The sequence below is a fragment of the Balaenoptera borealis genome (assembly GCF_965194805.1).
Source record: "Balaenoptera borealis genome assembly, chromosome: 4".
NCBI lineage: Eukaryota > Metazoa > Chordata > Mammalia > Artiodactyla > Balaenopteridae > Balaenoptera > Balaenoptera borealis.
Window position 1 is genome coordinate 86,875,248 of NC_138861.1, and position 21,416 is coordinate 86,896,663.

At 40.3% G+C, this 21,416-nt stretch overlaps 1 protein-coding gene across 3 annotated transcripts in view; it reads right to left on the reverse strand.

Annotated features, from left to right (window-relative positions):
* Nucleotides 1-543: 543 nt before the first annotated feature.
* Nucleotides 544-21,416, reverse strand: part of FAM114A1 (family with sequence similarity 114 member A1) — a 78,358-nt gene continuing 57,485 nt past the window's right edge. For all 3 annotated transcript variants that reach the window (XM_082390690.1, XM_082390689.1, XM_082390691.1), the window contains 2 exons: nucleotides 5,826-5,879; nucleotides 544-4,611 (listed from right to left, as the gene is read on the reverse strand). In XM_082390690.1, the coding sequence (XP_082246816.1) occupies nucleotides 4,510-4,611; nucleotides 5,826-5,879 (156 nt within the window). In that variant the 3' untranslated portion in view covers nucleotides 544-4,509. The remainder of the gene's footprint in view (nucleotides 4,612-5,825; nucleotides 5,880-21,416) is intronic.

Below are 21,416 nucleotides of genomic sequence, written 5' to 3' on the forward strand. Positions count from 1 at the left end.
CAGAGAATTAGCTTTGCTTTTTTGCCAAGGTTTCATCCATCTGGTCTTGGCTTCTATGCTTGCTTTTTCCTCCAAATGCAGCTCTAGAAACCTAGTGGTGAAACCCAGGGCAAGGAGACAGACCATTTCTGAATTACCCTAAACTTCTGTTCTCAGGGAAGGCATATATGAAATGTACATATTAGTCTTTTGCAGTATGGAATTTCTTTGAGACTAATAGAAGAGACAGGCCTGTCAAGTGAGTCAGCAGTGACCAAAGGCAGACATAATCCTTTTGCTTTTTGGCTGACAGCTCATGCAGAGAAAAATATTCTCTGATTCAGACAAAGGTAAATGTAGCTTCAATTCCAACACAAAATTCTTACCCTCTATAATCAGCTTCTATTCCCAGTCTATGTTGACAAGAGACACTAGAAATATCAGAAACACCATTGATTTCTTACTGTTCGGTTGTAATAAGTTAATCATTGCTAAAGGTAAAATGCCCAAACGATAGAGTAACTCAGATTATTTTCAGGATCTAAGCATGCACACACACACAAAGAACTTAGATTTGTTTAATAGCAGATATTGTAGTGGAGCATCTATTTATAGGTAAATATACAGAAAATGAACACAAACCTGAATAAGTTATGAGATATCTAGAAAAATACAACAAATGGTTAACCCCATGATTTTTTTCTTTAATGTGAAGAATGGCTGGTCTGAATCCACTCCTATGGATTTTTGAATTCTAATCAACTACAAAATCAAGGCAAAATTGCAGTTCTGAACTGAATTTTCATTATGATCTCTTCTGATGTGCCTTTACAAACACAATAATTTAAGAAACTAAGTTGAAGCCTGGATCTGAATATCAGAATGTAGGGCACGCTTAAGAGGAAGACCAAAGGGTAATTTTTACATTACAAAATTTACCTTGACCTTGAAGAATAACTGCTTTTATAAAATTAAATACGGATTGAAGTCATGTGTTATGATCCACCCCATCTGTTCAGCATACATACATACATTTTTTTTTTTAGGAAAGAAGAGAAATATGCTTATTTCACATTTTTGCTGAATTACTTCGTAAGACGTTATATCCTGGACCTCTGAGATGGCTGTGACTGGAGTCAGCCTGCTTTTGTTTCTAGCTTAAGTGCAGCCTGGCTGGCCTGTGCAGAAGGTAATTTCCCAGATATGCAAGCACCTCGGGGCAGCTGACTTCTACAAAGCACTGGAGACACTCTCATTTCTCGGTTGGGACTTCTACCATGTAATTCGCACTTTCCTTTGCCTTCCCAAGGCTGGTGCTTCTTTGCCTTTGAGTTCTGCAGCTGAGGTCCATGGTTCCTTAGTGGGTGCAGCTGAAGCAGCTCATTCCTGGCACTGCCCCAGTGAGCCACACTGCTCATTTAACCATGGGCTTGATGTACAGCCCAGTGTGAGACCCAGAGAAAAGAGAGGCTTCTGTCCTCAGTGGGATAGAATATTTAAGCTTAGGCCTTTGCTTTAAGATTTGGGATTTTGCCCTTCAGAGCTGTATGTATCAATACCCCAAAGCAATTTTTCTTGGATGCATTTTGCTTTGAATTTGAAATATGCTTTTGATGCTTTTTATTTAATAAGGCACAGGCACAGGACTACATTCATTGTTTAGACTAGAACTTCTTTTGCACTTGATGTAAGGAAAAAATAAAAAACTGGCATGCATGTTCAGAGGAATTGCATAGAGTGAAATGAACCCAATTTATGTAAAGGATTATTGAAGGAATACAAAACTTCCAAAGTAAGCCTGCTAAATCATTCATTCAGTAACGGATTGACATGTGCCCAGATCTGGATCCTGTGCTTTGCTAGCTTTTAAAGCAAAGCAAAGAAGCAGTTATTTAAAAGTGATGGTGGGGGCTTCCCTCGTGGTGCAGTGGTTAAGACTCCGCCTGCCAGTGCAGGGGACATGGATTCAAGCCCTGGCCCGGGAGGATCCCACATGCCGCGGAGAAGCTAGGTCCGTGCACAACAACTACTGAGCCTGCGCTCTAGAACTCATGTGCCACAGCTGCTGAGCCCGTGTGCCACAACTACTGAAGCCCATGCGCCTGGAGCCCGTGCTCCGCAGGAAAAGAGGCCGTTGCAATGAGAAGCCCGGACACCGCAACGAAGACCCAACGCAGCCAAAAATAAAAAAAAAATAAAAATAAAAAAAATAAAAGTGATGGTGAAAAACAGTATTGAAAGAGAGCAATCCTGGAGAGTGGATATATTTTAAGTGATGATTCTCTCTTAAATAATGTAATTCACAGACCATGGAGCTAGGCCCCAGGAATCATCTCTCGGCCTACGTTTCCATTTGGCAACCCTTGACATTCTATCATTAAAAGATATATAAATGCAATGTAAATAATGTCAACCACTTTTAAACAAATAATTATCTCTCTTGTTCTTTTTCAGATTTCTATTTCATTTTATGATTAAAAATTTTGCTATGCACTAAATGGGTGCAGTTAGGCTTAAAGTCTAATTTTGGAAATCTAGCCCCTTTGAAACTATTGGTTTCTTTTACATTTCCAGTTAACGTCTATAAATCCATCTGATGCTAAAACATCTGATGTGAAGAAATTGTAAATCTAAACCCTTTCTTCTGCTCTATACACAAAAAGTCTAAAATTTATGACGAGGCAAATGGAACACTTTCATCAGTTAATTGTTCTCATCAAAAAGCAAGTAGGGGGACTTCCCTACTTCCCTGGTGGCTCAGTGGTTAAGAATCCGCCTGCCAATGCAGGGGACACGGATTCGATCCCTGCTCTGGGAAGATCCCACATGCTGCAGAGCAACTAAGCCCGTGTGCCACAACTACTGAAGCCCGCATACTCTAGGGCCCGCAAGCCACAACTACCGAGCCCGCGTGCCACAACTACTGAAGCCTGTGTGCCTAGAACTCATGCTCCGCAACAAGAGAAGCCACCGCAATGAGAAGCCCACGAACCATAACGAAGAGTAGCCCCCGCTCGCCGCAACTAGAGAAAGCCCGCGTGCAGCAACAAAGACCCAACGCAGCCAAAAAAAAAAGCAAGTAGGAAAACCCAGCTTTAATTGATTCCTCAGAGAATTTTTTTTCCAGATTATAAATTCTTATATTTTCCATTTCGTTGTTTCAGGAGATACACAAATGAAATGCAGGATATTGGAAAATAAAATGCTAAGAAGTAGGATGATACGAAAATATCCCTACTTTGCCTGTATGGAACTCTATCAGGGGAATAAAACCAGAAGTGAATGAGGGATTTTTTCACCCTGGCAAAAGTATAGGCTTCATTTGGCCTGGAGAGAGCCACTGTGCAAGACACCTTGTGACAGTACCTGGAGGGATGTCAGTGGGCCTCCCAGATAGGAACATTGTACAGGACCCCCACCCAGAGTGACCATCTGGGGCTCGGGGGGGGGAAATGCCCATTGACAAGGCCTCTCCTGGTCGCAGGGTCTTCTGTGCAGGCCTCCTGGATTGTGACCATTTAGTCATCCACACGTCAGCATTTTCTGTCTTTAGAAGCAATCATTACATTTACCATTGGCGAGTGTGATCTGTGTATTCATGGAACAGCTTGACTCAACTGTAGTAGATTTAAAAATGCAGTTCTGGGGGTCTACTCTGTTGTAATTCCCTTAATTTTCTATCTGAGTACTTACAAGCTTTATGATTGTGCTATTATGTACTTATGGTCATAAGAATTCAATTTTAAACAAAATATTCTTTAGTATCCCTTTTCATACGTATTTTCATCCCATATGTAAAGTTTGGGATAAAAAAGTACAATCAGTTGAAGGGTAGAACATTTAAAAAACCACTAATTTACCTTGTTCTTCAAATTTTTTAAGGTTTAGAAAAGTTAATAGTATTTTAAAGCATTTTAAGAATTATTATAAATCCTCTCTCAGCATATCTGTCTCTACTGGGGTGAGATCATGTTCCTCTATTGTGAGCACACAGTAGGAGCTCAATAAATGCTTGTTTTGAGAATACATGACTATAAACAGATACTTATGTTCCTCTTTCACCATAATAGGTAATATCTATGAGTAGTGTTATCTCTGACAGTGGCATTAATATAACAAAACTAAGTTTAGGATAAGAATTGATTTTAAGTCATACTATAAGAATGGGAAATTTAAAAGTGGAAATTTAAAGTCTAGGGTCTGCCCATGAATTTCCAAATATAAGATGCTTGACCAGGAAAATAGAAATGAATATTTTGAGTGAACTCCAGATAAAGGAAATTATCAATACAAAGCCGTGTAAATTTAAATTAACATAAAGGAAACATAATTACTTGTAAAAACAACCGTATACATTAAGAGAAATGATACTGTCTTTGAACTTGCATTCTCAATCTGTCTGTGCAAAATTGCTTGTAGTGTCTCCAAACAGGCATCTGTGGTCAGATGCGTCGAAAACATTCCATGAAATGGTATATATCAGAGCAACAGGGCCTGCTGTTTCCTTTAACTAGATGGAGTCTGGCCAGCTCATGGCTGTGCTTTGGAAGGACTGGTCTGGATGTGTGAAACCTGCAAGACAGGCAGCAGCAGCTGGAAGGCATCCTGTATGTATGTGGTGCTATTGCAGCCCTATGAAGGGAGAAAATGGTGGTTGGAGGGTTATTGTCAGAGTTCCAGCTTGACAACTCCTCCCATTTGATAATGTTCCTTCTCCTCATACCCCACACTACTTTAGAATATTTTTCTTTTAATGTTGGTGCTTAAAGCAGATGTAAACACATTTCTTTGGATGTTTCTATTCTGCCTCTGACTGCCTGGGTTTCCTCTTAGCTGTGTCCTCCAGAACCTGCCTCTGTGGTTCCTTGTCTCTTCTTGTCAACTCCATCCCCCTCTGTGGCTGTGTCTTAAACAATAACATTTGTTGTCACCACATTGTTATTCTTGTACCTTGGTAGTTTCCCTTAACGATAAGACCCAATTCCTAAACGCATTGCTATAAATATATAGGTGGCCCTCCCTGACTTTTGTAATTTCCAAATTTTGCATTTGACAGGTACTTCAGACAGCAAGAAACTACTGTATATGCATTGCCCGTGTTCAAACTCAACTTGTCAACACCTTGCAGCTTCAGTGGGGTGCCCTGGGGCTACAGATGTGCCAGTTCTTTAGAGCTGGTCCCTAATAGAAGGTTTTCCCCCACTAACCACAGATGGAACACAGTGCCTCTGAGTCAAGAATGAGGCCTCCTGGGCTTCTTTTCTTCGATTTTACATCGTTACTTCTGGCAAAGCCACAGCTGTACGGGGCAGCTGCATGTCCATGTTACAATGTCCTGGTGGGTGGGCAGGCCACGGAGTGAGTGGTCACAGAGGGTCTTGCCTCTGGTCACTGAACGGGCAGATGCTAAACATTCTACTTGTCATTTGTGCCAGTCTGCAGCTTAGACCCAGCTAAACTCAAGGTTATGTAAATGGAGGGAAGTGCCCATTTTTATGAAAATCACCACTGAGCAAGAATCCCTCATTGCAGCCAATTATCACAGTGTTAAATCTGGTGTCAAACTTGGCAGCAGAAATGTGCTTCTGTCGGGGGAAACAGCGACAGAAATAACATGCGAGCTTAGCGTTTCTCTTTATAATCAGAATTCTTGAAAATGAGGTATTGCTGCTTCACCCGAGGGTTTACAGCTGGTTTAACTGCACAAATGTACTCAAAAAAGACTTTAGACGATAAAATTTAGAATTGCAGTAACACTTGCTGCCTGGGAAAAATACAAAAAAAAAAAATGTAGCTCTAACATTTGCTTTGATTCAGAAGCACTTTCTCTCCAGGAGGCCACTTACCTCTAACAATACACTATTGATCATGGGGTTAAGGACCTCAGCCTTCTTGTTGCTCTGTGGAATCAAAAGGATAAAATTGACAGATTAGGTGCTGTACTCCAAGGCTTGTCCCAGAAAATGTAAGACGCTGGCTTTGTTGAGGAATCTCTTAGAGAAGAAGGGGAGAAGTGGAATGCTTACTACAGACAAGGCTTCATATTTGGTGCTTCCCCTACATGATCATTTAATTTCGACAGAAATCTTAGGAGGTAGGTAGGTACCATGATAACCCCGATTTAAAGATGAGAAAATAGGGGACGTCCCTGGCGGTCCAGTGGTTAAGACTTCGCCTGCCAGTGCAAGGGGTGCGTGTTCAATCCCTGGTTGGTGAGCTAAGATCCCACATGCCTTGCGGCCAAGGAACCAAAACATAAAACAGAAGCAATATTGTAACAAATTCAATAAAGACTTTAAAAATGGTCCACATCAAAAAAAAATCTTAATAAAAAAATTTTTAAAAATAAAGATGAGAAAATAGGAATCAGGAAGGTTGAGTAACTTGCTTAAGGTCATGTAGCTAGAAATTTACACTCAGACCTTTTAAAGTATTTAAAGCTCGTAGCAGGTCTAGGATTAGGGAGAGATGAGTGAGGCTGAGTTGTACTGGGTCGGATTCAGTCTTTATTTAAATTTTTGATATTTTGTTCATCATGATTTTTTGGTGTTAATTTTGATTTTTAAAATACTGCATTAAAATATCTATCAAGATGACTGAGGTTGTTTCTTTGTCTCTATTTGTAGGGGGGGAGTCCCCTTAAATTTGGTAGACATGTTAAGTACCTTTACTTGCTTACCCTAGTTCCAGCCCTGGTCTGTAGTCTTTTTTCTTTTAAATGCAAACACGGGTACTTGGTTATAGGGTGTGTCTTCAAGGTTGGCAGTAAAGTTAAAACACTCTTAAATATAACTTGCAAACAGGTCAGCATGCCCCAGTTTGCAAAACGTGGAAAGCGCAGAATACAGAACCTGATATTAAGTAGATGTTCAAAAAGTGGGAGTTAGTGTTCATGTCGCCGTTATTATTATGTCCAGTCTTCTCTATCTAAAATGTTCAATCCACTCTTAGACAATAATTAATTACAGGGACTAGAAAGAAGAGGGCAGTCTTAATAGGCTGCTTTCCCTCACTGTACTTGAAAGACCTTATGGCAAACAAAAGTATATAAATGAACTATTTCTTCCCAGAGCAGCCCACTTTCACTGACATTACTCTACCAAGGGCTAAGTAATGTCTTACTGGGGAAACCAGAATGGAGTCTTGGGAAAAAACTCTTTAAAAATCCAGTCATTTTAGTAAGTAACCAGAAAATCCATTATGGTTTGCTCTCATGTTTATTTGATTATCAATAAGCTTCTAAAATATAACCAAAATGAGGGCAATAAAATGGCATTGGTTTTCAGAATCAATGAGATGTGCAAGCAATTTAAATAGAGTCTGGAGAGCAATATACACTCATTAGCTTCAAGTTATGAATAATGGCTCTTTTAGAGAACAGAAACAATGACTTGACGTGAATGATTCATCACAGCACAAGATGAGAGGTACTGTTGTCGTGAGATGGTATTTCAGTAAACTCCATTTAGATTTGGCTTTTTCTTTCTCCAAACGATAATCTGTGTGTTCCTGATTTTGTTCATACAAACATTTGGACACGTGTGTGTGTGTGTGTGTGCGTGTATTTTATGTGTGTGTATTGATTCAAGTACACACTTATCTGCTAGAGCTTTGCTACTCAAAATGTAGGATATGAATTCGGAGCACTGTTACCACTTGGGAGTTTGTTAGAAATGCAGAATCTCAGTCCTCATCCTAGACCCACTGAATCAAAATCTGCATTTCATAAGCTCTCTAGGTTATTTGCTTGCACATTAAGGTTTGAGAAGCACTGTGCTGGAATACAATACATTAAAGGGAATGGAAAGCAATACCATGAATCTTACCCACTGATGTAAATTAATTAATGTTTAACATGAATCATATAAAACATATAACACACATAGACACAGACATATACATCCTCATCACTAGGCAACCGTAGAGAACCAAACAGTTAGCTATCTGTCTGCTGTGTCTGATGGGCAGCCAACTGGGAGTTGAGTTAACTGGGTGAATCGTTCACCCTTCTGAGACTCAGTTTCTCAGGTAGTAAACTGGAAAGAGTGAGAAGAGGGTACAGTAGAGCCTTGGGAAGCTGAGTCGCCAAGGTCATTCCATCCTGATTAAGAGCTCACACCTCTCTGTAAATCTAGCAGTTACACCAAAGTCCATGGGCATCAGTTAACTTAGAGGATGCCAATCACATAAATGTATTTTATCAAGCCTATCCTATCAATGAGCTTCTACCCTCCCCCTTCACTCTGCCTGTTTACAGTGAAGCTCTATTGCTGAAGGCCTGAAATTAGACAAATATAAAAGCTGGTGTTTTACAAAATAGGGGAAGCAAACCATATTCTTTGACAGCAGCATGAATAGTTGGTATGTAACTCATCCTTTATCAACTAAGCCACTTACAGAAGTCTGAGAGGTGCACAACACCTGATAGCCCAGTCCACAATCATTTTTGCTTTTTTTGAGAACTGCTCTTTGCCTGGGGTGGAGGTGGGAAGACGTGCACCCCAGCAGCAAAGTAGGTCTACATGATACGACCCTGTCCTCATCACTACTGGAGACACCAAGATGCATATCTGAGCCTTTCAAACCTTCTCACCCAGGATCCTGGAATTTGAATGGAGAGAACTAGGAACTGCTGTAATTGAGTCACAGTAATAGCAACACTTTAGAGAGAAGGTACATGAGCTCCGGTGATGGGTCCCCCACCCATATACCTCCACTACCTTTAATAAACTCCCCTTTCTGTCTAAATTATTTAGTGCTTGTTTCTGTTACTTTGTGTTAGGAAGAGATATGTTGAAGTCCACCTCCAGCATATCAGACTGTGACCTTATTTGGATATAGGGTGTTGCAGATTCAATTAGATAAGATGAGGTTGTACTGGTCAGACCTTAATCCAATATGACTACTGTCCTTATAAGAAGAGGGAAACGTGGACACAGACACACACAGAGGGAAGATGATGTGAAGATAGAGAAAGAAATTGGGGTTACACTGCTGCAAGCTAAAGAATGCCTGGGAAGCTGGAAGAGGCAGAGAAGGGTCCTTCCCTAGAGGCTTCAGAAGAAGCATGGCTCTACCAATACCCTACTTTCAGACTTCTAGCCTCCAGAATGGTGAGATGATACATTTCTGTTGTTGAAGTCACCCAGTGTGTGGTACTGGTCAAGGCAGCCCTAGGAAACTAATACATTTGTAACCCAAACACCCCAGCTAAAACAGGAAGTGAAACTTGCTGTTTCTCATGTAAAGAATCATCTGCCTTTGCATCCAGGGCCGTAAAAGGAAAAGTAGAAAGGTTGAAAAGGAATAATTGCCACTATCTTCTCCAATCCCATTAGGCTGAGTTACATAACATGACTGATTTATAAAGAAAATAACCAGAAGCCATAGCTCCAAATGAATGCCGAACCTTTCAAAATTGTTGCCTTGAGAATAGAAACACTTCTACAGATTGATTGGTAAAATTTTTTTCTTTTGGTCAAAGTTGAAGTGTAACAATAAAGCACAGACATTTTTGTCTTGTGTGGCTTATAAAATAGGCTTTCAGGGCAACAGTTAATGTGAATATTAAAAATGAGTTATTTTACTAGAGACTGTGGAATTATATATCACAGATGTTAAATAATAGAAGGAACCTTAGTGAACAAATAAAGGAAATGAGGCCCAGAGAGGTTTGAAAATCCACCCAATACCTTGTATGTCTGATATGGTCACATCAGGGCTAGAACTCAGCCAGATGAGAGCCTTAAGCTGCCTATAGCTAGAGAAGATGCTCAGGCCTCATTTTAGCAAACGTCCCGGCAGAGCTTCTGCTTTGTGGAGCTTTCAAAGAAGGTACTATGTCCTCCACTTCATATCACAGCCCGTTGTAGGCCTCCCCCTCAAAAAGGTGAAAAAAGAATCAGTATCATAATCTTACCCCAACAGTGGTTAAAGAATTTGTAAACTTCTCTGATAAGGAGGCCACTTCCTTACACATTGCAGTAGTTAATCTGAAAGAAGAAAAAAAGAGATTTGGGGATTTTTAATAAAGAAAAATAATTGTACCATTAATACATTTATTGATATTAATACAGTATTCCCTTTAAAAGAAGGGAACTCAAGTTTGAAGATGCTCTGTAGAAATGTTTTCCTCAGTATTCTTCCATGATTCACAATCACAGTTTAATCTAATTCTCACCCTACCTCTTTTCCAAAGCAAAAGCGTATGGAGGAAAATACCAGGCTTGAGCTCCACAGGGGGTATAAAACTCTTGCCAAGGGACTTTTCTCCAGCATTGCTCATTTGAAAATAATAATGAACATTCACTGAGGTACTATGTTAAATACTTTTATATGCATAATCACATTTAATCTGCATAATGACCTTATTAGGGTCCATTATTATTCCCATTTTATAGATGAAGAAATTCAAACTCAGATGTCTCTTCATATCTTGATTATGTTTTTATGAGATGCCTCAAAATAAAGATCCTGTAGAATATGTTTTTTAAGACTTACATCAAAACTTTACCCCAATGTTTATTCCAGCCATTCCACGCCTAGGACTTTACCCCAAGAAAATAATGCAAGATAGATATAAATATTTAACAAAGCAATGTTTGTCATAACATTATAGATGATGACAAAAACTGAAAACAATCTACCTAACAATGGTGCATTTTGCCTGATTTTTTTTAACAATAAGTATATATGACTTTTATGAAGTGATTAAAATGCTATTAGCAAAGAATAACTCCAAGTTAAGAATCTTACATGTTAAAAGATCTAGTGATGTCAGTAGAGGCAAGTTTTGTTCTGATAAATAGGGGTTCTGTCTAAGCTATGTATTCAGGTTTGTTGAGCTATATCCATCTATCCCTCCTTCCACTCATCTATCCATCCAACTACTCATCCATCCACCCACCCATCCAAAACTTATCTGCAGAAAGGGTCAGGAGTAAGGCCAAGAGATAGCAAAGAGCAGTTCTGCCTATGTTCTCAGGCAGGTGGGTGGAAAGGCACTTATTGTACAGACATATATGAGACCTTATTACATTTTGCTTGGAGCAGCTTGGTAAGGTTGGGACAATCAGGGGTTGAGAGTCAGACAGGAGCTAAGGGTAAGGTTCTGCTTTCCATACTCAGAAACTTCTGACTTCAGCCCTCCTCTTTCAAATCAGCATGCAAATATAAAACAGTACTCAGATGTTTTCCTCAATACTTGAAACTTTTCCTATTTTGCCCTTTCCTCTTCCTTCTTTACGTCGAGACAAGTACATATTCTTTGTAGGCATTTTAAGGGCAGGATTGTGCAGTGCTTATAATATCTTCGATTTTCACATGTTTAGATATGAAAATCTATACTAGATCACAAATCTGTACAAGTGAGGAAAAATGCCATCAGAGACACTAATAATGACTTTTTGGAAGGTCCTTCCACCAAAAATTTGCTCCCCAACCTACAATGCCAAATGTAGTAATAAGTGAAGACTGGTTAGCTAGCAAGTGAGTGAATGAGTTGAGGTGTGTGTGTGTGTGTGTGTGTGTGTGTGTGTGTGTGTGTGTGTGTGTACCCATATATTTTTAGGAGGCTCTTATTTTGGTTCCTGTGTCTATATAATAATGAGAGGGCATTTGGACCTGTGCTGATTTTCTATACCACAGCTTACACTCATACGCGTAAAAGTTAATGGCTTATTCTTCAGCTCCATAATCAACTATTTTAATGAACGCTCCATACCAGCTATTTTCATGTATATAACATTATATATATACACACATTTTTATTTCACTAAACTAATAATAGTAGCTTATTGAAGAATAAACATATGATAGCAAATATGCATGCAAAAGCAATCCACAGTGAACTGGCTTACGTTAGTGACCATCATTGCCAGAATTCAGAATATGCAGAGCTGGTATAAGTCCCTCGGACCAGTGGGGGTGTGTTTGCATATTTCTGTGAAACTAGTTGAGAAGGTCCATTAAGGTGTCTTTTATCTGTGTGGCATATTGAAAATGTAATTATATTCAAAGGTCTGTACTTTCAAGATTCTGATCTATTAAAACAAACACTTAGCTCTGAATGATTTACGGTGTCTTCCCTTAAATCTCTTCATAAATAATTCCTGGAACGTCTAGCTAATTATTACTGTTCTCGTTAACTTGGTTCATTTCTTAAGAGAGTCCTTATTTCTTAAGATGACCATAGAACAATGGAATTAGTTGACACGAAATCTGAATCTTTAGTAGCTGAGGGTGTACGCGAGTGTGTGTGTGTGCATTTGAATGGCACGTATACATAAAATTGGAAAAATAAGAATTAAAAGTAACATTTACTTTATCAGAACTTTTGCTTGGTCCTGAGCTGGTTTTTCCTCTTCTTGTCCATGAAGAATTAATTCTGCTACTTTATGAAGCTGCTCAATACAGCGAGCTGTTACTTCTGCCAGGCTTTCGATGGACTGCATGTATACCTCCTGAAAGCAAAAAGTGCAAGTCAGAAAATTATTCATTGAGCAGATGCTTTCTAAAAAAATCCTGTGACATTAAAACAATTATATAATTCCTGGTAAAAGATCCCCCAAAACAAATATGACCTGAAAAAATTTACCCAAAGATTAATGGGCGTACCTAAGACTTTTCTAAGTGGAAATGCTACCATAAAACAGAAGTGTCGGGCTTCCCTGGTGGCGCAGTGGTTGAGAATCTGCCTGCTAATGCAGGGGACACGAGTTCGAGCCCTGGTCTGGGAAGATCCCACATGCCGTGGAGCAGCTGGGCCCGTGAGCCACAACTACTGAGTCTGCGCGTCTGGAGCCTGTGCTCCGCAACAAGAGGAGACGCGACAGTGAGAGGCCCGCGCACCGCGATGAAGAGTGGCCCCCGCTCGCCGCAACTAGAGAAAGCCCTCACACAGAAACAAAGACCCAACACAGCCAAAAATAAATAAATAAACAAATAAATTAATTAATAAAAAAAAAAAAACTAAAAAAACCCCCCCAAAAAAACAAAAACAGAAGTGTCACCAGGTCCCAGGGGCATAACAAGCCTTCTTCACAGCTGGGTCCCCAGTTCTCAGAGCAGTGCTGGGCACACAACACACAGGTACTCGTGAAAGCGTGTGGAAGGGAGGCTGAATTGAACAGACCTCAGTGGGCATTTTTCTTTAGAGTGATCTAATTTGAAACTTTCTTTCTCTAAAATTAAAATTCAACGTAAAATGAAGTTATTACGAACTCATTTTTGAACATAGGCAGATTATAAATTATGCACATATAAATTTATTAAACTGCAGAATAAAAACTGTGGCAATGAAATTCTTTTTTGGAAAACGGTTCAATTACCTCATTAGTTATGGGGAATAAGGACATGTTATGGTTACAGATTTGCATATAAGATGGAATTTTACCCTAAAGATAAATCAACTATATTCTTAAAGATCTTTTTTCCTTTAAATTATAACTGTAACGCTATGGAGGAAAGCTACTATATCTATGCTAAATCACAAAATGTCCTGGTATAGAGAAATTTTAGTGTTTATTACATTAATACTCGTATTTCTATAGTGTGGAATAGGGTATAAATGAAAATGAAATGGGTTTGCCTCACTTAAAATTAGGCTGTTAATAAAATGAACATCATGTTACTGCTCTTTAGGCGGACGATCTGTAATGTGTTTACCTCGACTGTCTTAGTTTTCCTTTCTTCCTTCTTGTCTTCTTCGGGGTTTTCAGGTTCCTCTTCCTTTTCTTCCTTCTTTGTTTTGTCCTCTGACTCTTCGGCCACATCTACTGGCACCATGGTTTGATCCTCTTCCACCCAGTCATGAGCTTTTTTCATGGCCTGCAAAGGCCCCCAACCAAAGCAATACGTTTATTGTACAAATATGGAGACACAAAAGCCAATCCCACGACTTGGATCAAACCCTAAACAGTCAAGGGTGCTTCTCTGTACGTTTAAAGAGTGATGGGGCAATTCCTCAACTTCCTTAAAAACACCTTGTTGTTGCTTCCTGGTAAAAAATACAGTAAGAAAAAGGGACAGAATAGAAAGAATGTATGGAGAGAAAACTGCAGGGCCAGAGGAATTTTTGGAAAGCATTCTAAAATGATATTCAGGGCTTCCCTGGTGGCGCAGTGGTTAAGAATCTGCCTGCCAATGCAGGGGACACGGGTTCCAGCCCTGGTCCGGGAAGATCCCACATGCCGCAGAGCAACTAAGCCCGCGCGCCACAACTACTGAGCCTGCACTCTAGAGCCCGTGAGCCACAACTACTGAAGCCCATGTGCCACAACTACTGAAGCCTGCACGCCTAGAGCCTGTGCTCCGCAACAAGAGAAGCCACTGCAATGAGAAGCCCTCGCACCGCAGCAAAGAGTAGCCCCCGCTCACAGCAACTAGAGAAACCCTGTGCACAGCAACAGAAGACCCAATGTGGCCAAAAAGTAAATAAATAAATAAATAAAATCTATAAAAAAAGATAAAATGATACTCAGATAGGAATAAAAATGACTGTCACTTTGGAAAAGCCACAGTATATTTTTCACTTTTTGTGACCAATATAAAATTTCATATATATATTTTTATATATGAAATTTAGCCAGGGTCATTGCTAAAGCAAATTTCCTCATCTGCTATGTCTCATGAAGCCCTTAATATTTCATGAACCTAATAATGTATCACGCCGGAAGATGAAGGACGGCTCTGCTCCTCTCCAGCCATGCCAGAACCTCTCAGGGCGGGGTCGGGGGGTGGGAACAGGAGAAGAACTGCGATGAGTTTCACTTCACATGAGTGCAGTTTGAGCAACTTGTGGCCTTAAAAGTTTTTGAACAAGCAGAAACCACCTTCCCTATCTGTTACTCCCTGAATTTTGAAAGGGCAGACTCACCAGCTTTTATATTATAGTTTAAGCTGTTTGCTTAAGTTGCATCTGAGCTTATGCAAAACTTACTTCTCATTTGAAAGCTTGTATGTCAAAGTTTAATGTGTCATGGTGTTGATGGCAAGTTAATGGGGAGAAGACTGGGGGAGACAAAACCTAACAAACCATGCTTGGTGTGTCCTCTTTTAGGGACAAAGGTTTACCTATGTAAATAAGCCAGTGAGACCTTGGAGGCACCACACACACTCTCTGAGCTGCGGCAGGTGCTATGTGGAGATGAATGAGGCAATTTCCCTGCTGTGTTCAAGTCACTGACCTGCCAGAATCAGTGACCTCTACCAGAGATAAAGAAATTGCTCATCTCTCCACCTCACTGCCTCAGTCTGCCCTTTCCTCACCCACCTTGATGAGTGAGGACCTGTGTCAACCACTGATCGCTAAAGAGAAGAAAGAGAGGGAGTGGTGGTGGGATGAACTGGGAGGCTAGGATTGACATGTATACACTGATATGTATAAAATGGAGGACTAATAAGAACCTACTGTATAAAAAAATAAATTAAATAAAATTCAAAAATTCAAAAAAAAAAAAGAGAAGAAAGAGAGAATGGGAAAAATGACAGTTTTAAGTAATTAATGATCAGTGACCTCATTAAGAAATGCCATAGCAAGACCTTGTAGGAACTTGCAAAACATCCAGTGTTAACTCTCAGAAGAACCCAGACAGTGAAAGCTCAGATGGTCTTAGACACGACGAAGCACCAGCTTTCCAGTGGGAGGGGTTGTGTGAGTGGCCTGGCTCTGGCAGATGTGCTTTCTCTGCCTAATGCTGGCATGTCACTTTCGAGGGGAGGGGAGATGGAATTTGAAAAAGCCCTTTGGTGATTCTGCACCTTCTCTCCTTCTCTAGGCTGAGGATAACCACTGATCTGATATAAGACCCTATTTTAAGGAGAAACGACTTGTTCAAGGTCACAAGGTAATTACCAGTGAAACTGCAACTAAAACGCAGGTCTCACGACACAGCCTAGCACGTTCTCCGCCGTCACATTTCATGATGTTGCCTCCTCGAATCTTAATTACTGACCTGGGACTCCCCTCCCGCCACGTGCCACTGGGACTTGGGGTTTTTCTATTTCAGGTGGATTTCTGGATTTTACAACCGAGACCTTTTAAAAAAAAAAAAAAAACCAACGAGCAAAAACCGAGATTCATATGGTGCTGACCTTATTGAGTTTGTCAGGCGTGGCCGCAACATGCAATTCAAAGAGGAGCTCTGTAAGCATGCTAGCAAATTCTTCTCCCTTTTCTTCTATCCCTGGAAATAGAAAATGACAGAAGTAAGAAGCATGATTTATTCTTCATCCTTCAGAATGTGGCAGCTGCCCCAACCTTACAGCCCGCAGTCAGAGTATAAGTGGGGGCAGCAGCAGCCCGCCCTCCAGCCGCCGGGCAAAGACAAGCTGTGCCCGTGCATGAGCACAGAGGCGAGGCAGCAGGCTGCAGCTGGGCGAGGGGCTGGTGGAGTCTTGCTGCTCGCAGCTCTAGCTGGGGCACCCCTGGGCTGGCCCGAAGGGCACGTGAGGGCAGGGAGGGACCTACCGGTCTTGTTCACAGCTATAGGTGGTCAGTAGCTGTTTGCTGAGTGACTGAATGGACAAATGAATGACCCTTCTCAGGCTTGAGAGCCCTGGGACAACACTGTGTTTATGACTTATGGTACTGTTATGCTTAGCACTGCAACCCTTAATGACACTCAGGGTACCCTTTTAGGTCCGCAGAGCCACAGTGCTGAGCAGGCAGAATTAGTCTCCATGGGTCATCTACTTATATCTTAATACTTATAACAACATTATATCTCTGGAGAAATTTCCCACGGTTTCCTAGGACACCTTCCTGGTCCTACAATATTTCGTAATGATATGTCTTCCCTTCAGATTGGAAGCTACCTACGGATACAGACAATATTTGTTTTGCTCATTCCTGAATCCAGAGCATCTAACACAGTGCCTGGAACATAACAGGTGCTAAAATGAATATGTACTGAATAAATAATTTACTAATATATTATACCATAGATACTAATATATTGATTATCTATAATGTGTTTTATATATATATCATGAAATAAAAATAACTTAATATTATTGGTGGGCAATAAAGAGGAGAGATCTTTAAAAGTTACAATTTTATATCTCTCATTTGTATCTACAAGTTGAGGCCATTTTCAAAGTTTCTTATAAGTGCTAAAGAATTGATTTCACAATGGATTGTATCACCAGTTTGGGGCGGTGGTGGAGGGATAAAAGCATCATTCATCTGGCCTTATTACATGATCTCAGAAACCCTCTGAGAAGAAAATACCGTGGCCTGTGTTAGTGGGTGAAGGCAGTAGCTTCAGAGAGGACTAAGCTATGTGAGAAATACTGTATCTAACACTTGTCTGCTTGTGCTTATTTCTGTTTTAGAGACAAAATGGTTAATCAGCAGCTTGTGAAGACAGCCAGGAGAACTGGTAGGTCTTTGTTCAAAGAATTTGGCCTCATCAGTTTATCATCACCTAGAATTTATATAGTCTCATTGGGGAGCAGGTCAATAAACAAACTAGAGAAGTAAAACATATATGTCATGTGAGAAGTTTTACGGAGAAGTATAAATCAAGGAAGAGGAACAGGGACAGCTGGGGGTTAGGAATTTCAAGTGGAGAGGAGCTGAGAAAATGGCTTTTGAGTAATAACCCAGAGGAGGAGAGGGATGAGCAACACAGACCAGGGGAAGAGCCTTCCAGGCAGAGGCACGGCCAGGGTCAAGTCCAGGAGGGAGTGTGCCTGGCTTGCTCAGGGACAGCAAGGAGGACAGGGTGACCGCCACAGGGGGAGGGAGGCATGTGCCTTGCGGTAGAGGGAGAGATGGCTGTCTTTGTTCACAGTGAAGCTGACACAAGCAAATCATAAAACCCATAAAGCAAGTGCTCAGACGGAGCAGTCTTCTGCAACACTTGATCCAATTCTCAGGGGTATTAAGAAACCTTCCTGGAGGAGGTGATGCCTGAACAGAGCCTTCAAAAATGAGAAGGCTTTAGTCACATGTACAAAGGGAGAGCTGGAGGGCTACAGAGTCAGAGAGAGAATGAGAGAGAGAGAGATGGAGAGGCCATCAAAAGCTGAGATTCTCTCTCTGCTGGGCAGAGATCTTGGTCTCATCCTCTCTAGGCAGGCAAAGTAAGAGGGGCAACTCCCACGGGGTCTCGTTTCCAAACTGCCTGGTCCTTCTCATCCGCGTGAGGCAGTGCTGCAGGGCAGAAAGAGCCCTGGCCTGAGGCTGAGGATGTGGAGGTTCTTCCCCAGCTCCTGCACTAGTGGCTCTGTGACCTGGGGCCAGTCACAGGGCTTCTTAGCCTCTATTTCCTCCTCTGTAAATATAGGATAATAAAACCCAACCATCTACTCTAGTGTTATTGTAAGGAGCAAATAATACAACAAATGTGTAAGTATTTCGTACACACTAGAGTTTTATATAAACTATATTGTTAAGTGTTACAAAGATATAAACATAGGGAGATTAAAAATATTTGAGAGTAATCAACACTAAATTAGGATACACGTACTCTCTGTAGCTCCAGCTTTTAAATGTGCGTTCGTTCTATAAGACAGAGAAATACACCAATAACTTATAGCAGATATTTTAGGAAAATCATCACAGAGAAAAATGGATGTAAATAAAAAACAGATGTTAAAGAATGTTGCAACAAACAATACCTATTACTACAATTCTTGGTCTGTACGTGTGGCCGAGAAGATCTTCACCAAGTCAATAAAAAGAGAAAATATCTTTTAAAAATCTCTTCACAACAGTGGTAAACCAAATTAGAGACCCACGGCAGTGTGATAAAATTACACTCTGCTGGTAGGACAAACATGCAAATCATTAGCTGATGTTATTAAATGCAGAGGAGCCCAATATTAAATTTATCTAAAAATGACAGTTTATTACATTTTCTAAGAGTACCAAATAAATTATTTGGGTGTTAGGGGGCTTTTAGGAATGCAAGTGCTTAGAAGAAAAAATATGATGAGAATGCTGTGGTTTCTCCCAGAATTTTGCTACTGGATTGTCTGCTCACCCTCACTAATGAGATTGCTCTCGACAGCTTTTAATTAATCCCTCACCTTTCTGGAGTTGTAACACTCCATCATATTGGATTGATTTAATGACAACCCTGCTGTTCTTCTCTCCCATTCTTCTTTACGTGTTTACATGACATTTAATTATTAAATTAAGTTAATTAAAATTAATTGTGTTTTGATCATCTGGAGCTGCCCTTTAGGAAAATGGACATATTATGGGAGGTAACAGGGTTCCATCACTTAAAGAGAGATTAATCTACCATTTCTTAAGCATGCTGTTCAGGACTTCAATTTTTTTTTTTTTTTTGGTCATATTCAAAAATCTCCATTTACTGAAGCTCTATATTAAGACTGGAACATAACACATGTAGTAACATTTTCTATTTAACAGTATCGAATCAAGTTTTCTCTCCAAGAAATTGCACTAGTTGGGGATGCCATACTGCATTAACTTACACTGGAAACAATATTTCTTTGACGTTAGGGAGAATTTGGGATCCTGTTTTTATCCGTTCTGAATGACACCCCCAATAAGGCAAAGGTCTACCTCAGGCATCATAAACTGAAGAAAAATAGCCTGCATCTTTTTGGTGATTGTTACTCTGGAAAAGGGGCATCTACATTAGTTCATCTTGGGTTCAGAATACTAGCTGCATGACCTTTGACAGCTAGTATCTTAGTTTCTTCATTATTAAAGCAAAGACAAGATTGTCATCCTTTGTGACTTTGTAGAAACACACAAATGCTCAAAAACATTGTTCTCCAACTGTCTCTTTGATATTGACCTTTTCCTATGCTTCAGTATAATTGATTCTTCTACTTTGATGCAGTGAGCATAAATCTCATTAAACTGAAGGCACATAAGGTCAGCATGTGGGGCTAAAGCGGGAGATAGTATTTAAAAGACAGTTTGCAAATGCTTAGAATAATTTTGCCCTGAGCATCTAGGCTGAAGCATTTGTGCTCTTGTGTTTGAGATTTGATTAAAGATATGTAACACGTCTGGGCACAAAATGCTTCCAGAGAGTGGATGATATGCATGTACACTATCACAAGTACAATTGTAAATAAAAGCTATAACTTATTGCATCTTTACTATTTTCCTGGAATTGTGTCAGCACTTTTAATAATAATAACAGCTAACACTTCGAGCAGTTCTGTGTGCCAGGCTCTGTAATATGTTTTTGCATATATTATCTAATTTGATCCTTACAATAGCCCTCAGGAATAGGTATCACTGTCTCCATTTTACAGGTAAGATACTGAATTTCAGAAAGGTTATATAACTTGTTCAAGGACAAATAGCAAGTAAGTAGTGAAAATGTTGCAAATAAGACCCTTCAGATGATCCCAGGAGAAGCCAGCCTTGCGTGTCCAAGGTTGCTTAAGTTTTCAGCGTAACCTACGTGAAACAACTGTCTAGTGCTTGGTGATGACATTAATCACTCTCCATGTACACAGCAAATGCTTTACTATATTCTGCTCCCAAATGGACAACTTAATCATTAAGCACGTCCAACTTTGGGAACCTCTTTTCCTCTCTCAAGGAAGCCTTGCTTCTCACAAAATAGGTTCTAGTCTCCTTGGGGTCATGTCATCATCTGGCTGGAAGAGTATTGGGAGCGCGTACTTGGCTCACTTTAGTGTAAATCAATCAAACTTGACAAATCACGCCTTGATGCACCATGTGCCTTTGTACTTTTTGGGTGAGATGTAGGCCACTTACAAATACACCCTAACTCCTACACACAGAAATGAAAAGGAAGAAGAAAAATATGATAAGAAATCCATCGAAAGACCTGCTCACCATCAACATCAACCACATTCAACAACTTCCACATGCAGGTAAAAAATCAGACACTGGAGCATAAACTCCAGTCATCAGGGCCCTGTTGAGTGCACTGTGCTCTTTGTTCACTCGACCAGATGCATTTGCTATGTGCCTGTGACGTGCCAGGGACACCAGAGAAATAAAGGTGCCTCACTCAGGAGTTCCCACCCAAGGGACAGGAGGACCATAGGTCAATGTGACCAGCTCCTGTAATGAGAGCAGATGCACAGAGAGTTTGGAAGTGGGCAGGAGGAGCACCTGAATTAAGCAATTCTCCCCTGTTCAAAGGGCTGTGCTTATTAACAGCAGTTTTGTAAGGACGGTACCAATCGTTTGTCTTGCTATTTAACTGGTTATTTTCCTTTACCTTGCACTTCTTGATTCTCTTCATTCTCTAATTCTTTGGCTGCAAAGATGTCTTTAATGGAAATTAGGTCATTTTTTAAGACTTCCAGCTTCTCTCCATCAAGTGATGCTAAAAATGACTGAACCTGAAAAAAAGAAATAGGTCAGCATAACTGTCATCTTTTCTTCTCATTAATGATGTTTACGTACAGCTCTGCCCAGTTCTCCCAGGTGATTCATGGTGTGGGAGGTAACACTGGGTTGAATG